General features: G+C 38.1%; 1 protein-coding gene and 1 pseudogene across 2 annotated transcripts; both read left to right on the forward strand.

Annotated features, from left to right (window-relative positions):
• Nucleotides 1-3805: 3805 nt before the first annotated feature.
• On the forward strand, nt 3806-7760 carry HERK2 (hercules receptor kinase 2). Its single transcript, XM_077387761.1, has 2 exons — nt 3806-4201; nt 4295-7760. Exon 2 carries the CDS (start codon nt 4816-4818, stop codon nt 7447-7449), a length of 2634 nt encoding a protein of 877 aa, XP_077243876.1. The 5' UTR covers nt 3806-4201; nt 4295-4815; the 3' UTR covers nt 7450-7760.
• Nucleotides 7761-12471: 4711 nt separating this feature from the next.
• On the forward strand, nt 12472-24303 carry LOC143882706 (obg-like ATPase 1; annotated as a pseudogene). Its single transcript, XR_013252301.1, has 9 exons — nt 12472-12519; nt 12632-12799; nt 13776-13899; nt 14791-14881; nt 18426-18586; nt 22032-22039; nt 22084-22176; nt 23516-23566; nt 23710-24303. The product of XR_013252301.1 is annotated as an obg-like ATPase 1 (transcript).
• Nucleotides 24304-25233: the final 930 nt, after the last annotated feature.

Genomic DNA, 25233 nt, shown 5'->3' on the forward strand with positions numbered 1-25233 from the left:
CATTGGTTATTCTAGATTTGTGTTGAATGTCATGATCCTAATTTTACAAGACTTGCTATCCACCGCTCACGTCAAGAACAACCGTAGTTGTAAGTATAATAAACTATACTATAGGGTAGCCAATCTCAACAGTTTGTTGAAGATAAAATTATCCAAGTAGGATAGTCAAGGTACAGCTTAACCAAGGATTTTCATTGCCCATTGAGCTAGAACATCCCCAATAGTAAACCTTGTGCAGAAGATGCGTCCACTTAGAGAAAAAGTATCTTGAAACACATGCAACCAAGACCCAACTACATATTTAAGCTTTATTATACGTGTGGAACTGTCATTGGTTTATCCATGCTCGACAAGTTTGATGGATATGTGATTTAAGTATACTTAAGTTGTTTCTTGTAAGCATGGATCAGGACAGAAAGCACTCATTTAAATTGTTTGGTTATGGTTTTTTATTACAGAGCGATCTCGTTGCGCCACTTGTCATCTTTTAGCCTAAGGAGCTCCTAAAGGACAAAGAGAAACATACATACACATAATATTCTAAGAGCAGTATGTCTCAATGAATATAAGCTTTTATAATCATTAGCGGAAAAAAAAATATAAATTGAATGTTTAGATTGTTTTAATTATATTTTCAAAGCAGATCCATAACATCACGGAGTTGAGATGTACTTTGATATCTACGTTTATTTATCATATGCGAATACACTTAATTCTCTTCTCAATGCTTTGTTTTCATGGAAAATGCTACAAGGAATCAAGGACAGAGGTGTGGCATGCCACGGGATGCTTCTTTGGCCTGGGACCAAGACCATTTAGGTCAACTCGTAATGCTTCTACACGATCAACGATCATGATTCACATACATGTCCCCTTGTGGACCCTAACATTGATCGCTGTGAGTGATCTCTTGTCAGTGTTTTCTCTCACCCCCTTTTATAGTCCTGGGTGTTCCTTTTATATAGTTTTTAGGGAGAAACTACATGATGAAAGGTGTTATGAACAAGTAAATGTGGTACGATAAAGCTACCACCCTTGATATTTGATCCAACAGCAGCTCTTGTCATCATTGGTTGCATGTTTGTATTCTCATGGCGGAGATCGATCTTCCTGCCGGAAAGCTTAGGGTTTGATTCTTCTTCTGTGTTTTATTTGCTCTATCAATGCCTTTTTATCTGTTTTTGTCCCTTCCTCTGTGATATTTTCAACTCTTTCGTTTATGAAAGTGGGATTTTTGTTACCTTTTTTTACTCTATCAATATCATTTCTTTTAGCTAGAGAAGGTCGGCGAATTAATTTATTTTTTTCCCTTTAACTTTTTGTTTCTAAAAGTATTTCTGATTGTTTTGTTTCATGTGGGCTGGTATCGACGATTTTGAGGTAGAGGGGAGGAGGTTGGTGTCACTTTGCTTACATCTCGAAGACCCCACATCAACAAGTAAGAACCAGAGCAAAAGGAAGATCAAAAGAATCAGTTGGTACCAAATTCAATCCTGGTTATTTTTCATTTACTCTACTACTGTGATGTATGTTTTCCCTAAAGTGAAAGTTTGCATGTTCTTCTTGTAAAATTCCATTTTTTTAAATGATGTAAGGCCAATCAAGTAAGAATCATTCCCAATTTCTATTTTTTAAAATGGCTCTGTTGCTTAAACATTTATTTATTCATATAAGGTATTTTGTGTCACCACTCCTTATCTCTATTTACTTTGAAGAAGATAGATACAAGGGAGCCCTTGCATAAAGAGCCAAAAAAGGGCTATTGATTGGATCCACGTCTTCAAATGTAACTAATTTTACTTTTTCAACCGATTTTAAAATGTAACTAAAAATGACGTGGATCCAAGAAGAGGGCACGTGCCACTTCTGCCCTTTAGACCTACCGAACCGTGGCGCGGGGGGGGGCAGTTTTGTCATTTAATTAATACGTACAGCTTGATCTCTAAATCAAAAATAGACAGTCTACCATCAACTTTTGATAATGACAATTAACGCCTTTGATTGATGATTCTTGTTAGTTGTTAGGGATATTATGCTAGGCAATTTGGAGAGAGCCGGTTATCGGCTCACTTTTGCAGGAGAGAGGAGCCACCTCATCTGAATTAAATGAATAAGCCAAAATCTTGCTAAAAAGTGAGCCATTGAGGCTATTCTCTACTGCAAAAGTGAGTTCCAAAATGACTTTCTGCCAAATTTCCTAGCAAATCCCAGACACGACCTACGGTTCATCAAAGCCCCCACCATGATCAACATGATTTTAAAATATTCACAAATTAAAAATAGGAAACTGATATTCGCACCTGCAATGTTTAAATGTTTTGATGATGGGAGAGCTCACTCTGTCTTTTATTATTTAACCAGCTGTTAGAACCCTTATAATTCCCAAAAAGCTCCTACCAACCAATTAGAAAATAAAAAAACAAAGTGAGCTCGCTATATTATCAAAACTTAGCTGTGTGAATATTAGTAGCATAGAATGTAAAATAGGGCATTGATAAATCGACCCCCTAATATCTTAAATCGACTCCCTCTCTCTAAGCACTGCCCTATATGGGGATGGATTTAAGATATATTATTATCCAATACATATTGCATTATTTTAACATATAGGGATAATTACATTTACACCCCCTCTAGTTTTTGACACATCCACTTTCACCCCTATAGTTTAAAAAGTGACAAATACACCCCTGTAGTTTCAATTTGTTTAGGGTTTGCCCCCTCAGCAGAAGGTTTGTCCATAGATTGAAGGGTTAGGAGGGAAGTGGATGTGTCAGAAACTAGAGGGGGTGTAAATGTATTTATCCCTAAAATATAACCAAAATATCACTATACATCGATATTCCAGGTACATGCTGATATAAGTTGGTGAAGCAGATATTTTCTGATATTAAACAAAAGGGACTGCACATTATAGAAAGATTTATAGATAGGAGGGTTAGGAACATCGAGATTTTATGTGGTGTAAGCCCTTATAGTCCTGTATTTTTCAAAATGCACGGTACGGACCACACTATAGGATGATCCAAACCGTCCATGTGATGGGCCGCAACTTAAATAGGTTGTGACCCAAAAAAATAACATTTCCATAGGATGATCCCAACCATCTAATCTATAGAGGAACTGCATATTATTACCTATTTACATTGTGCCCATCACATGGGACGGTTTGGATCATCCTATAGTGTGGTCCGTACCGTACGTACTATAAGGGCATATAACATATAAAATCTCTAGGAACATCTTATTGAGAATTTGAGTTGATCTACTGGACACAGTCAATTTATGTTGTCGCCCAATAAATGAATGGTTTGGATCGTCCTATAAAGTGGGGCCCACTGTTGGATTTTGAAAAATACCGGTTCACGCGCACACAAGATAAAAAGTAAAAACTCTGAAGTTAGGGGTAATTTAGTTTGAGTTTTTAGCCCCTCCAGGATGGGTTTGACAATTCAATGAAAGAGTAAGGGTATTTCTGGTATGTTGTTTCAATAATTGCTTTGTTGATCTTCTTCCTGACAAAAGCATGTGCCCCACCGTCAAAATAATGGAGCTCCATCTCTGTCAATTCAAACAACCACACTCACCCTTTAAAAATAAAAAATATCAAAAGATATAGAGAGAGATAAGGGGAAAAAAAAAAAAAAACCCTGTTGGATATTTCGCACCACATTAAACGTTAAAAAAGCGTTGAGACACACATGGCCCATGCCTTGATTCCCTCCTTTACAGTGGTGCGAATTATCCTATCTGGGGTGCGAATTCATCATGGCCCAAAAAAATTTAGAAAAGAAACTGTCCGCAGCTCTTAATATGAGAAGCGCATCCGAAGGCTGAGGTGGCTACCAACACGAAATCAGCATGATCTTAATCGTTCATCACGTGGGCCCTAAATTGAGATTCCAAACTCAATGGTACGGATCATGCTAAGGTCACGTGCGCGGCCCGGATTGAGTTATCATTCAAGTCTCATGTTAAGACTTCTCATAATATCAGACACGACCAGTGAGAAAGAGGGAACAGGAAAAAGAGAAAATAGAAACGGCCAAAAAGGAAAACCATTTTCAGAATCTATACTCATTCCTCTTCCACTTGATTTTTTTTCCTTTTCATCCAACACTGATTTTCCTTTCCTAATCTGAGAAACCCATTTTTCCAGAATTATCAATCTGTGATCTTTCAGTGGATTTTCATCTCCCTGGTAAGGAAAACTTGTATTTTATATCAAATATCTTAGCCTTTTCATTTTACTTTTGTTTTGTGTATTGATTTTTGTGTAATCTTTATTGATCAGACTCAATAAGCTTGTTTGGAAGATCAGTATATTGAGTGGATTGCATGGGTATTTGTTGATCTTATGGCTTTTTTTTAATCTGATGATAGAAAAACCCTAATTGAAAAAAGGCCAGAAGAAGAAACCAGATGGATTTGATGGTAAAGTTGGAAGTTATGTTCTTAATTTAAGGGAATATTAAGTTTCAGTTTTTTTCTGGCTGTTTGTATCATTTATTTTTGTAGCCTTTTGGAGTGTTTATTCTCTGAAGATCAGTAAACTTGATGAACTGAACAACAGTTAAAAACAGAATAAAAGTCTTCCGGATTTGTTCGAGATTTTCATTAGCCATCTCTGAGTTCATTCAAATAATTTTTTGGCTGATTCTGGAGTTGGGTTTTTTTCCTGGTCTTCTGTTTTCATATAATTTGAAGGGAGAATTATAGTTGTTTACTGTAATTTCTCCATATTGTAAGGACTTTTCCACGAAATCCTAAAAATCGCCAATTGTTCAGACATATTTGATTGGGAGGATAAAACGAATGGAGGTTCTTGGCGTGATTTATGTGATTTTCATGTCTGTTTTTATTGGAATTGGAGAAGCTCAAATCAAACCTCTTCTGATTGATTGTGGTACAAATTCTAGTATCAATGTGGATGGTAGGAGATGGGTTGGGGATTTATCTTCTGATAATAATCTGACCCTTAGCTCTCCGGGTATGGTTGCATCTACAGCCACGCTCAGTGGAGATTCTATCTATGGTAATTTGTACAAGACTGCTCGAATTTTTACTGAAGTTTCAAATTACTCCTTTAGAGTCGACCCCGGAAAATATTTTGTTAGGCTGCATTTCTTTCCCTTCCCATTCGACAATCTCAATGTGAACGAGTCATCATTCGATGTAACAGCAAACAATCTCAAACTAGTCTCTAAATTCAGTGTCACCAGTGAGATTTTCCGAAAGGATTCCTACTTGCAGAGATTGGGGAATAATTCGACTGTTTCCGCATTGGTAAAAGAGTATTTCCTTAGTGCAAGTTCAAATGAGCTCCTGATCAAGTTTATCCCCAATGACAAGTCATTTGCTTTTGTGAATGCCATTGAGGTTATTCCAGTTCTTAAGGATTTGATCATGGATTCTGTTAACAAAGTACATGGTAATGGTGGTAACGTTTCTTTGAATTTGAGCGAACAGGGAATTGAAACCATGTATAGATTGAATGTGGGAGGATTGGAAATCAGGCCGGACCAGGATCAAGAATTATGGAGAAAATGGGAATCAGATGCTAGGTATATGTTTACTGCTGATGCCAGTACTATGAGAAGTAATTCTTCGAATATTAGTTATGCATCCGCCAATGATTCTTTGATTGCACCTCTTCTCGTCTATGAAACAGCAAGGACTATGATGGACATTCAAGTCATGGATACCCGATTCAACATGTCGTGGAAATTCGACATAGACCCTGATTTTGAATACTTGGTTCGATTACATTTCTGCGAGCTGTTCTATGACAAACCCAACCAGAGGAATTTTCGGATTTACATAAATAACCACACTGCAGCCGAAAATTTTGATGTCTTTTTGCGTGCAGGGGGGAAGAACAAGGCGTATCATCAGGATTATGCCGATGAAGTGTCTCAGCAGATAGACACACTCTGGATTCAATTGGGTCCTGATACGTCGGCTGGTGCTTTAGGTACTGATGCACTTTTGAATGGTTTAGAGATTTTCAAGGTCAGCAGAAATGGCAACCTTGCAAGTGTTTCTGAGAGATTTGGTTCACTTGGAAATACGACGTCGGGTAAGAATTCGAAGAGACCGGTTCTGTGGGTAGCTGTTGGTGCAAGTATTGTTTTAATTGCAATTCTTTCCACATTATGTACTGCAATTTTCTGTTTCCGCAACCGAAGAAGGAAATCAGTTCCTGACAAAAACCAGCCTGCCGGAATGCGCCCATTGTTCCTTCATGGGACTGTTGAAAGCACCACCGATGCACAGGCATCTAAATTTCCCGCAAATGTGAATTGGTCAATGGCTACTACTAGAACTGGAAGGAGATTTACGATAGCCGAAATCAGAACTGCAACGAAAAACTTTGATGAGTCTCTAGTTATTGGAACTGGAGGTTTTGGTAAGGTTTACAAGGGTGAGATTGACGATGGGACACTAGTGGCAATCAAGCGAGCGCATCCACAATCTGAACAAGGCTTAGTGGAATTTGAAACAGAGATCCAAATGCTATCAAAGCTGAGGCACAGGCATCTGGTTTCCATGATTGGATACTGCGAGGAGAAAAAGGAGATGATTTTGGTTTACGAATACATGGAAAATGGCACTCTAAGGAACCATCTATTTGGAAGTGATCTTCCACCTCTTTCATGGAAGCAGAGGCTAGATGTTTGTATTGGCGCTGCTCGTGGGCTTCATTATCTTCACACCGGATCCGACGGAGGGATAATTCACAGGGATGTTAAAACTACGAACATATTGTTGGATGAGAACTTTGTTGCAAAAATGGCAGATTTTGGGTTGTCGAAGACTGGTCCGGAATTTGATCGTACTCACGTGAGTACTGCTGTGAAAGGAAGCTTTGGGTATCTCGATCCTGAATACTTTCGGAGACAACAGTTAACTGATAAATCCGATGTTTACTCGTTTGGTGTTGTACTATTTGAAGTTGTTTGTGCAAGGTCGGTCATAAACCCAACGTTGCCTAAAGATCAGATCAACCTTGCTGAATGGGCAATTCAATGGCAGCGGAAAGGCTCGCTTGAAACCATTATGGATCCTCAACTCAAAGGCAATTGTTCATTGGAATCTTTGAAGAAATATGGGGAGATTGCTGGGAAATGCCTTGCCGATGAGGGGAAGAACCGGCCTACGATGGGTGAAGTTCTGTGGCACTTGGAGTATGTCTTGCAACTTCAAGAAGCTTCTACACGAGGCAATGATGGTGATTCTTTTGTAAGGACTGAGGTGAGATTCACCACCATGCCTAGTCTTCCTCGGATCGTAGAGGGAGAGAATGGATCATCTATGAATATTTCAAGTGTAGAAGAAAGCCTTGTAGAGTCAAAACCTGAGGAGGGGGGATCGGCGGCGAGGACTGGTTCTGAAGATGCCTTAGGAATTGTTGATTTCTCACAGCTGGTTAATCCTCAAGGCAGGTGAGCACAATAAGCATATCATGAATTTCTATTCTACCTGTTGTACTTTTTCTTTGTAATCTACAGATGATTCTGAGGTCTGTGAATGTTTTGAGTACTGAGTATTCTAATATTCTTTGAATTTGTTCTGCTCAGAGCTATAGAAATGTAGGATTCATTCCACAATATCTATTATCTCTCTAGAGAGAGATCAAGAGAGAGACTCCTAGTATCATGTCATTTTGTTGAATCTAGTTATTATCTGATGTAATTCATTTTTTATGTTCTTCTATTTATTTGGGTTCTATTCAACCGATGATGAATAGACCATCTTGATTTGGGTTTCGAGCAATCACGCTAAAAATGTATGTTCTTTCTTGATCAGACTTTGTTGGAGGTTGGTTTTCTGTTGGTCAGTAGCTTGTTAACAGTGGTTATTGACTCTGTTCGGTTTTAAGTATTTCTTTTCTTATTTTACTTTGTATTTGTTTGTTTAGACCCACCGTTTGTTAATATCATGGTAAGCTGAATAGGCCGTCAACGACATCCAATTTTTCTAGGAAAAATAAAAATAGAACAGAACTCAGACTCGTTGGTTTGTTTAGGTATAATCACTGATCAATGGTCTGCATGTTGTGGTCGTGATTGGGGCCCTGTCTATGTATGAGTATACCGGGCAAGAAGTGACCCAGACCCGCGGGTCGACCCGGCCCGCTCGTATTTTCAGGGTCCGGGACACTCATTTGTGACCTGTTTGAAAACGACCCACGGGTTCACCCAGCCCATAAAAACTGGGCCGGTCTGGGTGGACCCGTGGTGCCCGTAGAGAATACCGGTGGGTGCCCTTAGAGAAGAAGTGTAACAACGTTTTGGCCTTTTTCCCGTAGTTTTCATATTTTGATGCATTTTTTCATAGCTTTCTGTAAATTTTCTATAGAGGTACCTTGTCTTTGTATTTTTTTTCGTAGTTTTTCTAATTTGAAACATTTTTACCATAATTTTTCTCCAAAACTTAGCACTGTATGATTATTATTGCTAGCCACCTTTGTAGCAAATTACTTCCGTTCATCTTTTGCAGTTTGCACTTGCTAAAAGGTCAACATAAATAGCTATTATGGAAGGTGGCTAGCAAATCCCTATAAATAAAATCTTAAAAAACAGAAGAAAAAAAATAAAAAATCATTAAAAAAAAGGGTGACCCGTGGGTCCACCCAGCCGGCCCGTATGGGTGGGGTCCGGGTCAACCAAATAGTGACCAGTAATTTCTGGGTCATTTTTTATCCGGCCTGTTTGACCCGGAATTGTACGGGTCGGATTTACCTGTTTGCCAGGTTGAGATATGGGACCCGGCCTGGTATGAGACAGGTTTAAAGGGCTTAGTGCGTTCCATACTTCCATCGGCTCTGGAGATTTTGGCGGTATTGCTTAGATACCTAATACTACACTTGGTTCAACTAAAAAGACCAATGGTATGCATTTACCGACAAATCTCTTGCTCGAACGGTTGCCATCATCTAATAGCTGCCATTTTTGTACACGGTTTCAGCTTGATTGGCTCCTTCGGACCACCTGATAGTACTATCTTCCTTTATCCTATTCAAGCTCTGTTTTCCTCCTGTCGCTTTCCTTTTGTATTTTCTTCGTTACTTCTATTGTCTGAACATTCTGTCGGCACGGAAACCATTTTCCTGGAATTTTTTTTTTTAAATTTATGTTGTTTGGTTGGCTTCTTGAAAAGAACAAAAAATCTATCCTAATTCAATTTACATGTAATGTGCATGTGAACGGGATCGCTCGAGTTGGTAAGCTCCAATGGACAACCGCCCAGAAACCACGCCAATCAGATTATTCTAGGCCCCGAATTTTTGAATTTTCATGCATTGACTTGGGCCATCGATTAACTTCGGGTCTCATGGAAGAAGGAAAAAAGGAAAAGAAAATGATATCAGCACAGCTATCTTTTGTTATTTGCACTAAAGTAACTTGTCTTTTAGTATTTATAGAGCTGTCAAAAGGTTATTACACTTCCCAAAAAGCTCTCAGAAGCTAATTTGAAAAGAAAAGACAAGCTATGACCGTGCAATTATTAAAACATGGTTGTGCCGGTATCATTTCCCAAAGACATTTCCAATCTGCACAAAATTATATCAAGGAAATCCTCCCTGAAGCCCGATTAAAAAGAATGTTCTTTGGAAATCTCCATGGTAACTCCTCTTCAAAAGGTTCCAATTGTTGAGGAAGAAAATTGTTGAAAAAGGGTATGCCAAAAGCATCTCTGCATTTAAGTCGCGGGTTTGCTCTTCGGCATAAAGTCGCGGGTTTCCTCCCGCAACGAGTGTTCGAATCCCCCGGACTTATCGTGATGCACGTGGTTTGTGGGCCACTGCGTGCATCCGTAGGGAATAGTGGGGAGGAAACTTTTCCCTACTTTTTTCATGGAAATTGAGTTTTCCAGCATTTGGGAAACTCAATTTCCATGGGGGTTTTAAATAAAATTTTCCCTTGTTTTCAGGTAAACTTGCAAAGCTATTGGACCTTGGAATTTTTCCATGAAATATTATTTTCACGAAAAATTTATTTTCCATCATTCTCTTTTTCCTAGATTCCAATCCCGAATGTTTTGAGAAAGTTTTACTTGTTTATTTGAACCATTCACCACATAGAAGAGGCGGAATTTGTGCTTTTTTCCCCTTCAAAATGCGCTGAGTGGCAATGCTGTTGCATCCATTCACCAGGAAGAGAAGGTGACATGTAATCTGTTGACTTTCATTTTTTAAAAGTTCTTTGCAATTCAAAATTTCCAAACGAGATTCTATTTATCTTCTTGTGGTTTGTTCTTTAGGACTTACTTTATGATTTTGGAAGTCTCTACCTAAATTTGAACTTCCTTCCAAAATGACTAAAGTCTTGTGAGTACCTTTAGTCCAAGATGGGAAGTTTATGAGGGAGTGAGTGGCCATATATAACTTTCACTCTCATTGTCTTGTGAATGAGAAAGCGGAAAATGGGAGACCCTCGCGCATGAGCCGTCGGGTGGCTCGGTGGGTTAGTCCATACCACACGCGTGCCGCTGGCCTGGCCTGGCCGCGCGCATGGACCCTAGGCTTTCTTTTATTTTTCTTTTTTCCTTTCTTATTATTTTTTCCATAATAATTTTGTTAGAATCCGTTTGGAAACGTCTCCACGTGCTTAGTGGGCCGTTTAGAAAATATTAATTACGCAATAAGTATTGCAATGTTTCGCTTCCAACGGATACTTTCCTTTCTATAAAAATTGGATTTAGAGAGAGTAGAAAGATATCACAAGCGAAAAGTCTTCCTCTCTTCTCGTTCTTCTTTCTTGTTTTTTGCTTTTCTGCAATTTATGTTTTTCCCCCAAAGCTTTCTGATCAAGGCATTTTTGGCACATATAAGAGAGTTCTAAGGCATCCAGATTGCTTGAGTGCACACCCCTGGAACAAGAGTTGTTGTATCCTGAAGGCATATACCGAAATGCCCATCTGCACCGTTGATTCGTCATAGTGGGGGCGAGATTTGCCTAAAGGACAACGAAGATTCTTCGTGCCTCAACTCGATAAGTCTTTTTTTTCTATTTTATTTACAGGTCTATTCTTGTTGTCTATTGCATCTGGTGGTATTGATTCATCTCTGTAGAACTCTAATCAGTGGTAAATCTCGGATCCAAAAAATTACAGATTACAGTACAAGTTTTCTAACAGAATCCATGTTGGCCGATGCAGATTCCATGTCTGCGTGTAGATTTGATTCTGTCTTTAGGAAGCGGAAATCGGGCAATCAACGGGAAATAAACTAAATCTCTCTCTCTCTCTCTCTCTCTCTCTCTCTCTCTCTCCTAGTTTTTCCTTTTTTGTCAGCATATCGACATTTTTGTTTTTTTCTCCTTTTCTTTTTTTGGCCATTTTAATTCCTCCAGTTTTCTGACCCAGTAAAGCAAATGGAGAGAGAGAGAGAGAGAGAGAGAGAGAGAGAGAGAGAGAGAGAGAGAGAGAGAGAGAGAGAGAGAGAGAGAGAGAGTTGTTTCGATGAAATCTTCTCCCGAAGATTGACTCTTGTTACACATTCCAAGTCACCAATTGTTTCGACGAAATCTTCTCCCGAAGATTGACTCTTGTTACACATTCCAAGTCACCAATTGTTTCGATGAAATCTTCTCTCGAAGATAGACTCTTGTTACACATTCCAAGTCACCAATTGTTTCGATGAAATCTTCTCTCGAAGATTGACTCTTGTTACACATTCCAAGTCACTAATTCCTTTCTATTTGTTATTATCTTTACTACCCAATAAACTAATTGGGCCCTACCATAGAACCAAGTTAAAAGAAAGGAATTAATTTGCACGTAGGAACCATTAAATCCCACAAATTATTGTTCGGTGTATTACGAAAATTATTTCGGAGGTAAGAAATTGATAATTCTCTGCGGTGGAACAAAATATCTCTAATTTCCTCCTCGAACATATTGTTCTTTTTTATTTTCAATGGACTGTTGTTGTCTTGCATTGAACAGTGCACTTATCATTTGAATCTGATACCAACATCAAGTACCCTCCCCTATAACAAATTAACAATGTTCTGTTTAAGGTCTTTGAACCAATCAATACCATCTTGTAGAGCAGCTTTGCTAAAACTCGAGCAGTATCTTGAAAAATCGTTTGGGATACGAACCTTTGCCTATTCAGAGATGCCATCTTAATTCTAAAATAAGATGACTTGGTAACACCTCGTTTTTCTAAAGCACGCCCGGTTCCGTTCCCTATAATCTTGATCATTTTACCTCTAATAAGCCTTTGTTTTTTACTACGCTGCTTCTACGGAGGATAGAAAGCCTGTGTTAGGATAAAATAAGGGAGATGATAAATTCACACCCACTGTAGGATAATTCGCACCCCTTGAATGTGAATTCATGTCAAAAATGTTACTGCCACATATGGCACACCTGACACCCCCCTTTACAGTGGTGCGAATTATCCTGCAGGGGGTGCGAATTTATCATTGCCCTGAAAGAAACCCCAGGTTGCTAATTCCCATGGAGAAAGACCCCACTTCAAACTCTCTTGAAGTTTTCATCAGTTCTGTAATTTGCCCATTTTTACTTATTGCTGCATCAGAGTCAGCCTTACAAGCTCTGAGCTAGTTAACTGAATCATAAGGATAATTGCTGAGCTTTATTAGATTTTGATTTGTAGGTAGGATTGGCTAATGTGGGAAAGTCTACCCTCTTCAACACTCTCACAAAGTTGTCCATACCTGCGGAGAACTTCCCCTTCTGTACTATAGAGCCCAACGAGGCGCGAGTCAACATACCTGACGAGCGGTTTGACTGGCTTTGTCAATTGTTCAAACCAAAGAGCGAGGTTTGTTACACACATCTCTGAACGCATTTTATATGCAGTTCTGTTTAATGTATGCTATTCTTTCTGGCCACAACCTGTCAGCCCAGTTTGATTACTTCTTTTAAGGCATGTTAAATCTGAACTCAGTTATTTGTCTAAAGTCCAAACTACTGCAAACAATCAGTTTTATCCCGAGGCCTTGTTTGGATTGCAGGAATTTTCTGTAAAAGTTTGGAAAGGAAAAATATTTCGATAATCCCCTACTTTATTTACACATGAATAAGGATAACTTGAACCAATCCTATAACCTATTCAATTTTTACTTAGAGGGAGCTTAAATTTATGATGATATCCCTCGAAATTAACCATAATCCTATTATTTCCCTCTACATTGTGAAAAGAAAAAAATTTCCTTCATTAGAAATTTTTTTCTTGCAATCCAAACGGGGCCTAAGTTCAGATCTGAATCTTCCTTAGTAGATCTCCTTTCTTTTGTGTCTTGCATCATATTTACTAAAATTTGTGTTCATTACTGATTAAGTCCATTAGATTGACGAAGTCTAAGCTTTTAAGTTGGAATGCCACTAACTTAGATGCACCTACTGGATGAGACTTGAACCCAAAGCTGGTTTTGTGCCGCTTTGAGTTCTTTTTTTTTGCTAGCCTGCTATGCTGAGGAAGTGTACTGAAAAGTCTCTGTGTGTTTTAATTCATTCCCCAGTAACCTGCCCATCCTTGTTACTGTAGTAGATGGCTACCAGTCTTTGTTTGCACTAATGCTGCTGAAGAAGTTCAAATTTGTATACCCTATTTTTAACTTGCACATATCTATTACCCTAGCAAGGCGTTCTCATGATTCTTATTTTGAACTTTTAAAGTGTTCTTGTATGGTTTGTGTAGCTCATGTGTATGTCTGCAAACATGTACGGTTTTAGTTTATGTGGATTTCTCTTATTATCCTCAATTCTTTATTATATTTGACTGATATTATGCACAGGTACCGGCTTTCTTAGAAATTCATGATATTGCTGGACTTGTACGAGGGGCTCATGAAGGACAAGGGTTGGGAAACAGCTTCTTATCTCATATTCGTGCAGTTGATGGAATTTTTCATGTTTTAAGTGAGATGTTCTTTTGAACCTTTTAGTGTAGTATAAATTGTTTTTCCATCTTATTTATTGTTTGGGAGATACTTTTGGCCCTTGCCTTCCAAAACCTCAAGTCACAGGATAGGGGCCTTAGTGCCAATCAAGGTTTTAAATTTCGGTTTCGGTACCGGTTTCGGACCCCATGAAATTCGAAATTTTGACCGAAATCTGGCGAAACAAAGAAAACAGTATTTTATTCAATATAAAAATTTCGGCTGAAATTTCAGACGAAATAAAGTACCGTTTCGGGTTTATATGATTTCGGTGTCAGTCTCCACCGAAATCCAAAAATTTAAAACCATGACTGCCGATTATGTAGGAAAGGCCCCTTGCATGGAAATTCCTCTTCTTTGTGGACATTTAATGCGACAAGTTGCATCTTTTTTCCTGTTATCTGTATTCTTTATGTATCTATGGAGATATTTTAACTTTGTGCCCATATAGGGTATTCTTGTCAATGTCATTGTATCTCATCATAAAGTTTCATGCTTGCGATTAGTGGAACATGACCTAATTTTTCATTATTTCTTGCCCAGTAGTGGCCTTGTCTCCATATTTCAGGGATTTTGGATATTTCCTTTTTATTATGGCGTGCCTTCAATTAGAGGAGCTTTGTAGAAAATCAAGGAGCTTCATCTTAACTTATTCTAAATGCTTTGAAGTGATTATACACTATTTGGGGTATATGTTACTATCTAACTTTTGTTGCCAAAAAACAAAAAAAACAGCAAATTATATCCTACAGAAGAAGATTTTTGAGGATATTTTGCACATGTTGGCTTCAATGTAGTTGGTTTTATTTTCAAATTTTGTTATTTATCAAGTATAGCTTGAGCTGGAACACACCTTTAACATATTTTGCAGGAGCATTTGAAGATCCAGATATCATTCATGTTGATGACTCTGTAGATCCTGTGAGGGATTTGGAGGTTATAAGTGAAGAATTACGGCTGAACGTATTCCTGCTTTACTTTAAAAGTCGGAAAATGACTATTCTAACAGAACATGTATATACAATAATAACAGCTTCAGCTCTTGACAAACATGTTCTGCACATGTTAGTTTCAATGTGGCAGGATATTTTTTTCAATTGGACAGGGCTTTTTGCCTTAATCTTGAGTTTGCAAGTTTGATCGCAGCTTACCCACACAAAAGAAAGGAAAGAAATAAAAAAAGGAAGATACAAGTAACAGCAATGCTGTAGCATTGAGAGTTGAGACTGTAGCAACATAACACATTTTCACAATGCTAACTCCAGCGAATAAAATTAATAACTTGTTTGCATGGTAAAAAAAGAGAAGGTTTCGTGGTGTAGTTGGTTATCACGTCAGTCTAACACACTGAAGGTCTCCGGTTCGAGTAGGACTTGAATTTTTCAAAAAAAACTTGTTTGCATGGTGTCCTGACACTGTCTCCTTTTGAGGAGGCTTTTCTCTGAATGTCCCTGGAAAGTCCATAATAGTTGCATTGCTATTCTGTTGCTGCTTTTCTTTTTCCTCTTTTTTTTTTGAAAGATGACAATTTTCATTGCTGAGATCAAAGATACATAGGTTCCCTCATACAGAGTATCTGAAAGGTTAACACAGCTCTTAGTCCAATAACCATAGAGAATCCATCTAAACCTATCCTAGTATAAATCTACCACAGTGTTCATTCAGTACAAAAACCTAATTCTTTACATTCCAGTCCTCTTCTAACCACCCTAAGTCAAGACCCAAAAAAACTGGTTCACCACCAGAAGAAAGAAACTAACTGAAAGTTCTAACAACATCTACACCGACCCGGTAGATATCCATTTCCTATGAGCATTTTCTTAGTTCCCTCAAAAGGCGGTCGACCACATCAAGCAGTCAATATTCTCCACCCTCTGTCGCTTAATGGTTCGAACCTCCGGGGGAGTGGAAACGCTTGAATCCATTTAAATGAGTTAGCAGAGATGAAATTCTTTCCTCATACTGGGAAATCCCAAAAGACTAGTATTTAAAAGAGTGAAACCACTGGAAACTGCCTGTGGTTAGGCCCCACAAAATAATCTCAAACGTGTGAAAGAAGGTTTTCACCACATTAGGAGGGAGTGATGGTACTCTTCTTTTCCTCTTTCCAACAAAACCATTTATGATGGACTTCAAAATCGAGGAGACCGCCCCGCCTTCATTATAAATATGGCAGTGACAGAAACGTTCATAAAGCAACATAATTTCTGCCACTGCATTCCCTCAATACCCCAAAAGACCAATCATCATTTCAATTCCAATTAAATTCTTAATATCTGTCAGTAGAATGATAATCCTACTCCACCATCATTGAGAGCAATTTGAAATTCCCAATGTCGAAACCTACCTCCCACCTGAGGGCATCTCACAGACAGGGAGGATTGAAGAGAGAAAGAAATTTTTTACATTTCCAAGCATAAATCCCTTCCTCAGGATAAATTGGAGGGTAATTCCTTACCGATTGATATAACCCTGCTATGCTATGGCTATTTTTTTCAGAGACTCTCCTCCTGATTTGTTGACCAATGACCTTCTGAAAGAGCTTCCATTTCTGTATGAGGTTTCGATTTATGGTTAGAGAGACTTGGTTCTCAGTCCTTTCGGATCAGGCCCAAAAAAATCCTTCATTAGGGTTCCCAGCGAAGATTAGGGTTCTCAGTCCTTTCTTCATTTATTTATTGTTCATTTCTTCTTTTGCAAGTTAGCTTGGGTCTATGAGGACTGTAGATGTATGCGAAGATAAATGAAGAGAATGGAATTAATGTCATGCAAAAGCTTAAGTTCTATTACACACATGTATTTCTTTTTCTGTTCATGCAAAGCCATAGGCCTACTTAGTGCAGAATCTAAATCAAATGTGCATGCTAGTTTGTTTGAACTTGGTCACTGTACGCTATATGGACTACGAGTCTGATATTTACCATGGCATTTTTTTGAAGATAACAATTTATTAAGAAAAAAAGGAGGATTACAAAGGAAGATAATTGGGGAACTCAGTCCCAACATGCATATGAGATTTGAACATTCTCGATTTAGCTATCTTTTCGGCAAGTTCATTGGCAGTCCTAGGAATGTGGGAGAACAGTATCTCCCTCCCCCTCACCATGTCATTTTATTCTTTAAATAGAATATGTAATTCTATTCAGATTGTTCCTGCTTTGACTAAAATAGAAATTCCACTATGACACAAATTTCTTCATCAATAGTTGTCTTTTTTAAGACATGTGGAAGCAGTGACCTTATGAATTTAAAATGTTGCATAATTTCTTTAGGGTTTCAGCCTTCTAAAACAGGTTGCTAGGTCAACCCTATCAGATTCAGTAGCATCACTTCTATTGTTTACCTTCCAATGGATTTTTGCATTCACGGTATGCTTCCCAGTTGGGCAACTGTACTTAGAAACATTTGCAAATCTGTGATAATTGTGGCTCAAGATGTGGTTATCCTAATAGTTGTGCATCCTTTTCTCAATGTATTAAATGATTCTTAAACTGGCTTCCCCTATAGTTTGTAAGTTTACATGGGGATGGGAGTCTCTCCACATTTATTCTGAGTTTTGTTAAGGTTCCTGGTGTCCTCAAGTTGTATAAGTGCTTACCATTCATAAAAATAAAATAAAAGAAAATAAGAGCTTCTTGAAGCCACAGTTTTATTTTACTATTTCGATTTCCTATAGTTGTAATTAATCTTCTGCATGTATTTTTGAATGATTTAAACACTGAAGAAAGAAATAAATATAGCAGATACATAGATATGAGGGTCTTCCTTTGAAGATTTTAGTGAAACCGATTGTTTGGCTGTTCAAGACAATTCCTCCTTTAATGATTTTCAAACAGCTTCCCTTTTACAATGATAGAATTAAAGTGTTGATAAAAAAATATCAGTTGACATAAAATGTGAAGTTGGTTATTTATTGTTGAAGAGCTTGAATTGCCTATTTTAGGCTAAACTCTTATGAAACTGTATCGTTGGTTATATTGCTAGAGAGCTTGAATTGCTGACAATTTTCAGAAATCACTTTTCTGTCTTGAACTCAACTCTTACGAAACCGAATCTCTCGGCAATGCCCAATGCGATTTCAATGTGTTCCACTGTTGCACATACAAATAGCATAATCTAAACATTATCCGGTAGAATATTTCATTTATATGCTTTTGTTATCTGTAGGCCATTCAAAAAATGTTTTTGTTATTTATAGTTTTGTATACTGTTAATTGCACACAATATGTTATCCAGGCTTGATAAAGTGACTGATGCATTATTTTTCATCTTAGTTGTGAAGAATAGCTGGATTCATTTTGTCTCTGATATGTGGTCTACATGTTTATATCTATAGGTGTATGTATGTATGTATACATGTATATTAGATTGAGAAAGTAAAGATGCAGACAATCTTTGTGATCTAATTCATGCAGTGGCTACTGTCTTTTTACATGATGATATCTGCATATGATTTTATTTCATGGGAATATAGGTTTGTGATTTGTTGCTTTCTATGTCTTTGTGGGATATTGAATTTATGGAGAGGAAGGTGGAGGATCTTGAAAAGAGCATGAAAAGGAGCAACGACAAACAGTTGAAAATAGCACATGAGTGCTGCAAGAAGGTTTGCTTCTGTTTGGTTCTGGGTGATATTGTTTTACCATGTGCACGCAGTCCTCCTATGAGTACGTTAAATACCTTCGAAGATAATAAATTAATGCGTCATCATAGAATAAGATCCATTGATTGTTTGTCAGAAGCATATGTCCGTTTTTTCTTGCTTCCTTTGCGGTCATCAAATTTAAAACATGTCTAGTGCTTCAGACCATGCTCTTATTTACATTTTAAATGTGACACCCCCCCCCCCTGGAAAAAAAAAGCCCAATTGGTTAGATATAAAATAATATTTTTTGAAAGATAAGTGAAATGAAACTACAGTAGAGTGTCAGATTTAAGAAATATCAGCATTACTGATAAAATAATAACATCCCCTTCATATGATCCATTATGTATATCTACATAACATATAGATACATTGACTTTCTATTTCAGATATAGACATCCACCGATCTATTTTACCCCCACTCCCACCCCCACCCCCCTTTCTAACTATTTTAGAAGGGGAAATGCATCCTGCTTTAGGTAGCAGGACTGGAAAGCCTGCTCTGTTCCAACAAACCTTGGTCAAAGCAACTCGCTGCCCACATACACTATACAAAGTGACACGGTTCAAGAAAAGCAATGAAGATCATTTTGATACACATTCTTAGTTAATTTCTCTATTGGCAAAGATGATAAGGATCCATTTTGGAAGGTAGTAATTGAAGGGGATTCTGTGCGAGAAGAGCTTCTACAAGAGATCCGAGGACTGTGACATCTGTTTGAAGATCTTATTACAAAGGAATTGCCTGTTTAACTCCCTCCGATGATAGATGTACAACATAATATTGTTTTCATACATGACGCAACACTGCCTAATCATGATCCGGATAACTATTGAAGACGAAGGCATGATGGTCAACAATGAGGGCGGTGGGCCAAGATGGGGCCAATTATGTGGGATGCTGTGATAGAGACACAGAGATGGGACCAAGTACTCTTACGAGATTGATGATAATTGTTAACTTACCAACTTCTCCAGAAGCTTAAGCTGTTGGAGAAATGCGTTATTTATCTTTTATACTTTAACACTCCCCCGCACGTGTGGCCCACTTGGCAAACACGTGGCACATGTGGTCCCACTTTGGGCCGACCATCGCATGTGGATTTTTGCTATTCGGGAGGTTTGAACTCGAGACCTTTGGCTCTGATACCATGTTAACTTACCAACTCCTCCAAAAGCTTAAGCTGTTCGAGAAATGCAGTATTTATCTTTTATACTTTGACAGTAATAAATGATGCTAGGAAGAGTGTTCTGATTCCCACAAACGGATCAGTGGAGGAGATGGTTTGCAATCGTGAAGCATGTGATGCTAAGTTCCTCATTGATGGTGGGGAAAATCAGAATCCAAAAACTATTTTGGTTGGAGTTTTGGAAAGGAAAAGCTCCATGTCGAAATTCTCGCTTTTGAATTCAACTTTTGAAAAACGGGACGTCGTGTCTGAGGGAGATATACGAGATGTTCCAAAAAACAGGTGGCAAAGAATGAGACTCACTAATTGTAGGAGATGGATTTCCTCTTTAAATTGTATCACCCTATGTGACATTTCTTTAGTTGTATTGGGATAACTCGTCTCTCTTTTTATATTGCTATTTTCTTGAAATAAAATTATTGTTAGTGCTAAAACAAAGTCCATTTTTTTTTCATAATATGGCATCAGCTTGAAGATGTAAGGATGTTATTAATTGCATATTGATTGACAAGCACTTAGAGGATGGCAAACAGATTGAGGAAACTATCATTATAGCTTCATCATTCCCCCCACGCCCATTAGTAATGCGCTCACATGTAGATATCATTGTTTTTAGGATTACAAATCTTGGTGTGCACTACAACGCTAGGTGGAATGCTTTCCGAAGAATCATTCTAAAATAATTGGGTGTGGTGGTCCTTTTTGGGCAACACTCACAATGAACCTAGGAAGCCTACACTCATCTCGGTGCTAGCAGGCCTTGACAGTTTGCTTCAGCCCGTTATTAAAAACTTGGTGAAACTTGAATTTGCTCACTACATCCATGAAAATCATCATTTGGTTAGAACTGCGATTGGCTAGGAAGCTTTGTTGTAGCGAGTGTTGACTTGATGAAAGTTGTAGAGGAATGTCATAGTAGGGGTGGCTCAAAGAGTGCATACGATTTCAAGCTGATTAGCCTTGTAAACATTGTATACAAGATTATTTCCAAGGTTTTGGTGGAGAGGATTTAGAAGGTTATGGGTCTGATTATTTCTCCATATTAGGGTCCCCTCTTAGAAGAAGGAAGAAACCCCAGGGGTAGTTTGTAAGGTGGATATGGGGAAGGCATATGATCATCTGGAGTGGGACTTTGTTGATTTCCTTTTGGAGATGATGGTTTTGGGGAGAAGTGGAGATCGTGGAAGACGGAGTGCATCCCTGGCCCGTTCTTCTTTGTTGTCATTAACATGAATTCTAATGGTTTTTTTCAAAGCTCTTGGGGACTTTGACGAGGGATCAGCATTTTTATACACTTTTCTGGAATACAAGTGGCACTTTGACTAACATTCTTGCTCCATTGGTATAAGGACAAACACAGAAATTCTAGGGAACCAGAGGTTCCAATATACATTTCACATGGGAGATGGCCAAGATGGAAGAGTTCTTCAAGTTTGGTAGGACTCCTAGTCCACAATAAAGTTTCCTTGTTTCTCTTGCATCTTTATTGGTGCGAGGGGTAAAGAAATTTCAACTCCTTGTAAGAAACCCAATCTTCCATTCACTACTTTTATCAATATGATTTTATTGATGAATAGAGAAGTTTGTGCTGAATTTTTAGTTTTTGTACTATAGCTCCTGCTTCAGGAATTCTGCTTTGAAACTTCGGAAGCTTTTATGTAATCACAAATAAATAGTATGTTTTGTGGCATCTGTTGTTGTTTTCTAGTTTTGTGTTTCTGCCTCTATTCTTTCTTTTTCTCATTCTTGCTATTCCTCGTGTAAGTTTCTGAGTGCTATTTGTTGTTTGCAACTTTTAGAATGACTGCCTTCCTATCATTAAAAAAAAAGAAAAAAAAAAAGAATAACTGCTTTCCATTTCCACTGTTGAATTTAATCCTGGTTCCCTGTATCCTTCTCTATGTTGTGGATTGTTCTCTTCTGGAGTGTTAAATTCATGAAATTGGACATAATACTTAAATAAAATTCTGTCTGCCTTTGAACATTTACTTTGCCAATCTTCGTATTTTGATTTATTTATCTTTCCGATTCCAATTGATTGACGATGTCCCACTTGTGTCACTATGATAGTTGTATCAGTAGTCAAATTATCTGTAATCTTTGTGCGCATTGCTATTTTTATGCTTTTGTAGGTTACCATGTACTTTTTGTTCCATTGTATTTAAGTTTCTCCCCATTCACGGAACCAAGGCTTCTATTCTTGGTACTTATTTTTCCGAATAGCTTCTATTCTTGCTATTTACACCATGCACAAATCTTCAACTGTACATTTTCAAGCTATGTTTTGACCGAAGACTTGATGGTCGAAGCAAACATCAGGCTTTTGAAGGTTAAATGCTGGCAGATTAGAAGACAGACAAAGGCTCCTCAAGCCGCAGGTGCCATCCATACTGATTTCGAGAGAGGTTTCATCTGTGCCTAGGTCAGTCCCTGCTTACTATTTTATGGTCTTCATTTGTTTCCTATTTTCATTTTTCTTTAATTTTCTGTTTTTTTTAGGAGAGTTTAAAATATTGCATTGCTGTTAAAAAAATTGGATTCCTCATGTTTTCATTTTAAACATAGTTATTATTTGAATTTGTTTCCAGGAATATGTTTAGTTCTTTTTTTTTTTAATGGCAACAAATATTTTGTTGCTACAGAACCTCTATTCACAGAATTCACACCATTGTATGCATTTGAAAACCGTCACAATTTTTTTTTTGAATTATAGAGAATTATATTAAGAAAAAAGTGGGGGGGAAACCCCACGATCATAAGGAAAAGCTATACAGAAGCCCAATACCCTCATGCTTCGTTTGGTTGCTTGGAATGGCTCGGAGAGTAGTGGAATAGGAAGTCAGAGGGAAGAGACAAGTATTTTGATTTGCCTATAATTACCTTGGAAAATTGTGTAATAGTGTTTGGTTGCGCAGAATATACTCGGAGAGTAGGAGAAAAAGTAGGGGGTGTCATTACCAATATAGGGAGAGAGGAGAGAGAGAGGGAAGAGAGAGAAAGAAAGAGATCATCATTCCCTAGAAAATTAAACCATGATTCTTTGCTTTTGGAAGAAGGGGACAAGAAAGAGACAAACAATTATTACATGAGAGAAATCCAAGGGAATCTAAGGGAGTCCAATGCATTTTGGCAACCAAACGTGGAATGGCGTGCCAAATCCAAACCAAATTCCGATGGCTGCCGAGCTTTTATGCAACCAAACGAAGCATCAGGGGGGAGAAAATAAAAAAACCGCTAAGGATCTCCTGTTGATTCCCGCTGAAGCGAGTTTATCAGCTTTGCTATTAGCTGACCTCCTGATGTTCTGGTAAGATATGGAAGATCCTATCACGTGATAGTGGATCTCCTCCATCCACTGCGCGAACCTCCAAGAATGTGGATGACTCCCTTTCAACCACCTAATGACATTGACGGAGTCACCCTCACCTATTAATCTATCCATATCTCTATATTTTTGTTGGTATGAATTATTTCCACTTGTATTTGATCTATTTCTTACGATGAATCTATACGAGCAAATGCAGTCCCATGGGCTTGGACACATTCATTCTGTAACATTAAATCGCATTCACATGCCTAGACGGTTAGGGTGATGCGTTACACTATTGCTGAAAAGATAATTTACTCGTAAAACAGTAGGAAAATGTATACTAAAAATTCTGCACACAAAAAATTTCACTTATAGATGTGTACGGGGTATTAGTCATGTAACAACATGAACTTTAGAGATTATAACTGCGCTAATAAATGACGGCTTCCAGGTTATGAGATTTGAAGATCTAAAAGAGTTGGGCACTGAGGCGGCAGTTCAGGTATGCTTTAATAGTTCCAGTATCCTTGTTAGCGCTTGTCCAATCGACTGTTTCTGTTTATTACCATCTGTTCCCATCTTTTGGCATCCTTACATTGCTTCGAACATTTAAGAAATGTAGTTAGCTCTGCCTTCATATCACAGGCTGCTGGGAAGTACAGGCAGGAAGGGAAGACATATGTAGTGCTAGATGGAGACATAATATTCTTCAAGTTCAATGTCTCGGGAGGTGGTAAAAAATGAGCCTGTCCCTATCCAAGGTCAGTTTATTTCACTGAGATGCTACCAAGTTTACCACTTAGATGTGTAATCTCTATGAATTTTTTTAATCTCTGTTGTCTTTCCTGTCTTTGTTTTACTTAATTTTGTTATACATACTCTATTGAGGCAATTTTCTTTTAATTCATCATATAGGGCTGTAAGAAACCAAAACAGATAGTAGGTGCTAGAAAGATAGCACCACTTTTGGTGTGATGTCTATCTGCCTTGATGATTCTCTATGGAAATTTTCTGGCAAGGTCGCATTGTTTTCTTTTAAATCATCACCATTTATCTTTCTTGACTGGAAAGCTAAAATGTGCTTGTGAATTGTCTTGTCTTTTCCTTTCCTGCTTCTGTGACAACATCTCAATATTGGATTTTTCCTTCAAATCTTGGCAAGGAGCAGCCATATCCTACCCTGGTATTCTTTCATTTGTGATTGTATTTCCTAACCTGGTCAATCCATGGATAAATACGCATGCCTTCTTTATCAAGTGTTGGGCTGGACTAATGGGTTCCACCAAGTCAATACAGTCAGTAGAAAGTAGAATTGGTGGAGACACCCATAAATTTAGGCATTGTCCTCCATCTTTATTTTCAAATGAACAGGGCTGCATTTATGTTAAGGGAATTGGTGTTGACACCCATAAATTTAAGCATCCTCATGGCAGTGTCTGATTTATTTGTTTTTTCTTTTTCTTTTTATACAGGACAAACTGACATGGGAACATGTGGGTAGCCTGGAGGTTATTTAAAACCTTATAAATGTAAATTTCTTAATGATTATTAAGTATATTACCTAATTTTAAGGGGTCTGTTTATATCAGTCCAATTATATATTACCATCCCTGAAGGCATTTCGTGGATGGACTGTTACATGTGACAGCACCCATACAGGCTCAGATTTTGTCTTATTTATTTAATTCATATGAGGTGGCTGTTCTCACATGCAATGCAACTAGGGGTCCAACTCGGGTCGGGTTGGGTTCAGGTTGGCCTCCCAAACCCGACCTCAGGAACCATTTACTCAAACCTGAACCTGACCCGACACGACCCGAGTTCCAACCCGATGAGGTTCAACAATGAGGAACCCTTTTTTCCAACCCAAACCCGACCCGACCCGACCCTAGTTTTTAAGCTTACTAAAACAAAAAATTATAAAAAATGTCAGGTTTCACTCAAGTCGGGTTGCTTAAGCCCTCAACCCGAACTCAAACCGGGTTGGGAAAACTCAACCCGAACCTGAACCCGACTTTTTTTTTGGGTTGAACCTGACCCTAGTTGCACCCCTAAATGCAACAGCCCATCCACGAAATACCTTCGTCAGACAAGTTTTTAATGGACGGATGGAATGACACGACCATAGATTGAATCATAACATCTTTGGGTAAAACAATAATTGTTGGC

This window comes from Tasmannia lanceolata, unplaced genomic scaffold (genome assembly GCF_043159265.1).
Source record: "Tasmannia lanceolata isolate RefF3 unplaced genomic scaffold, GAP_Taslan_0.1 ptg000008l, whole genome shotgun sequence".
NCBI lineage: Eukaryota > Viridiplantae > Streptophyta > Magnoliopsida > Canellales > Winteraceae > Tasmannia > Tasmannia lanceolata.

Bases quoted from the DNA above. Each gene is read 5' to 3' on its own strand.
- HERK2 (XM_077387761.1), top strand. From the start codon at position 4,816: ATGGAGGTTCTTGGCGTGATTTATGTGATTTTCATGTCTGTTTTTATT.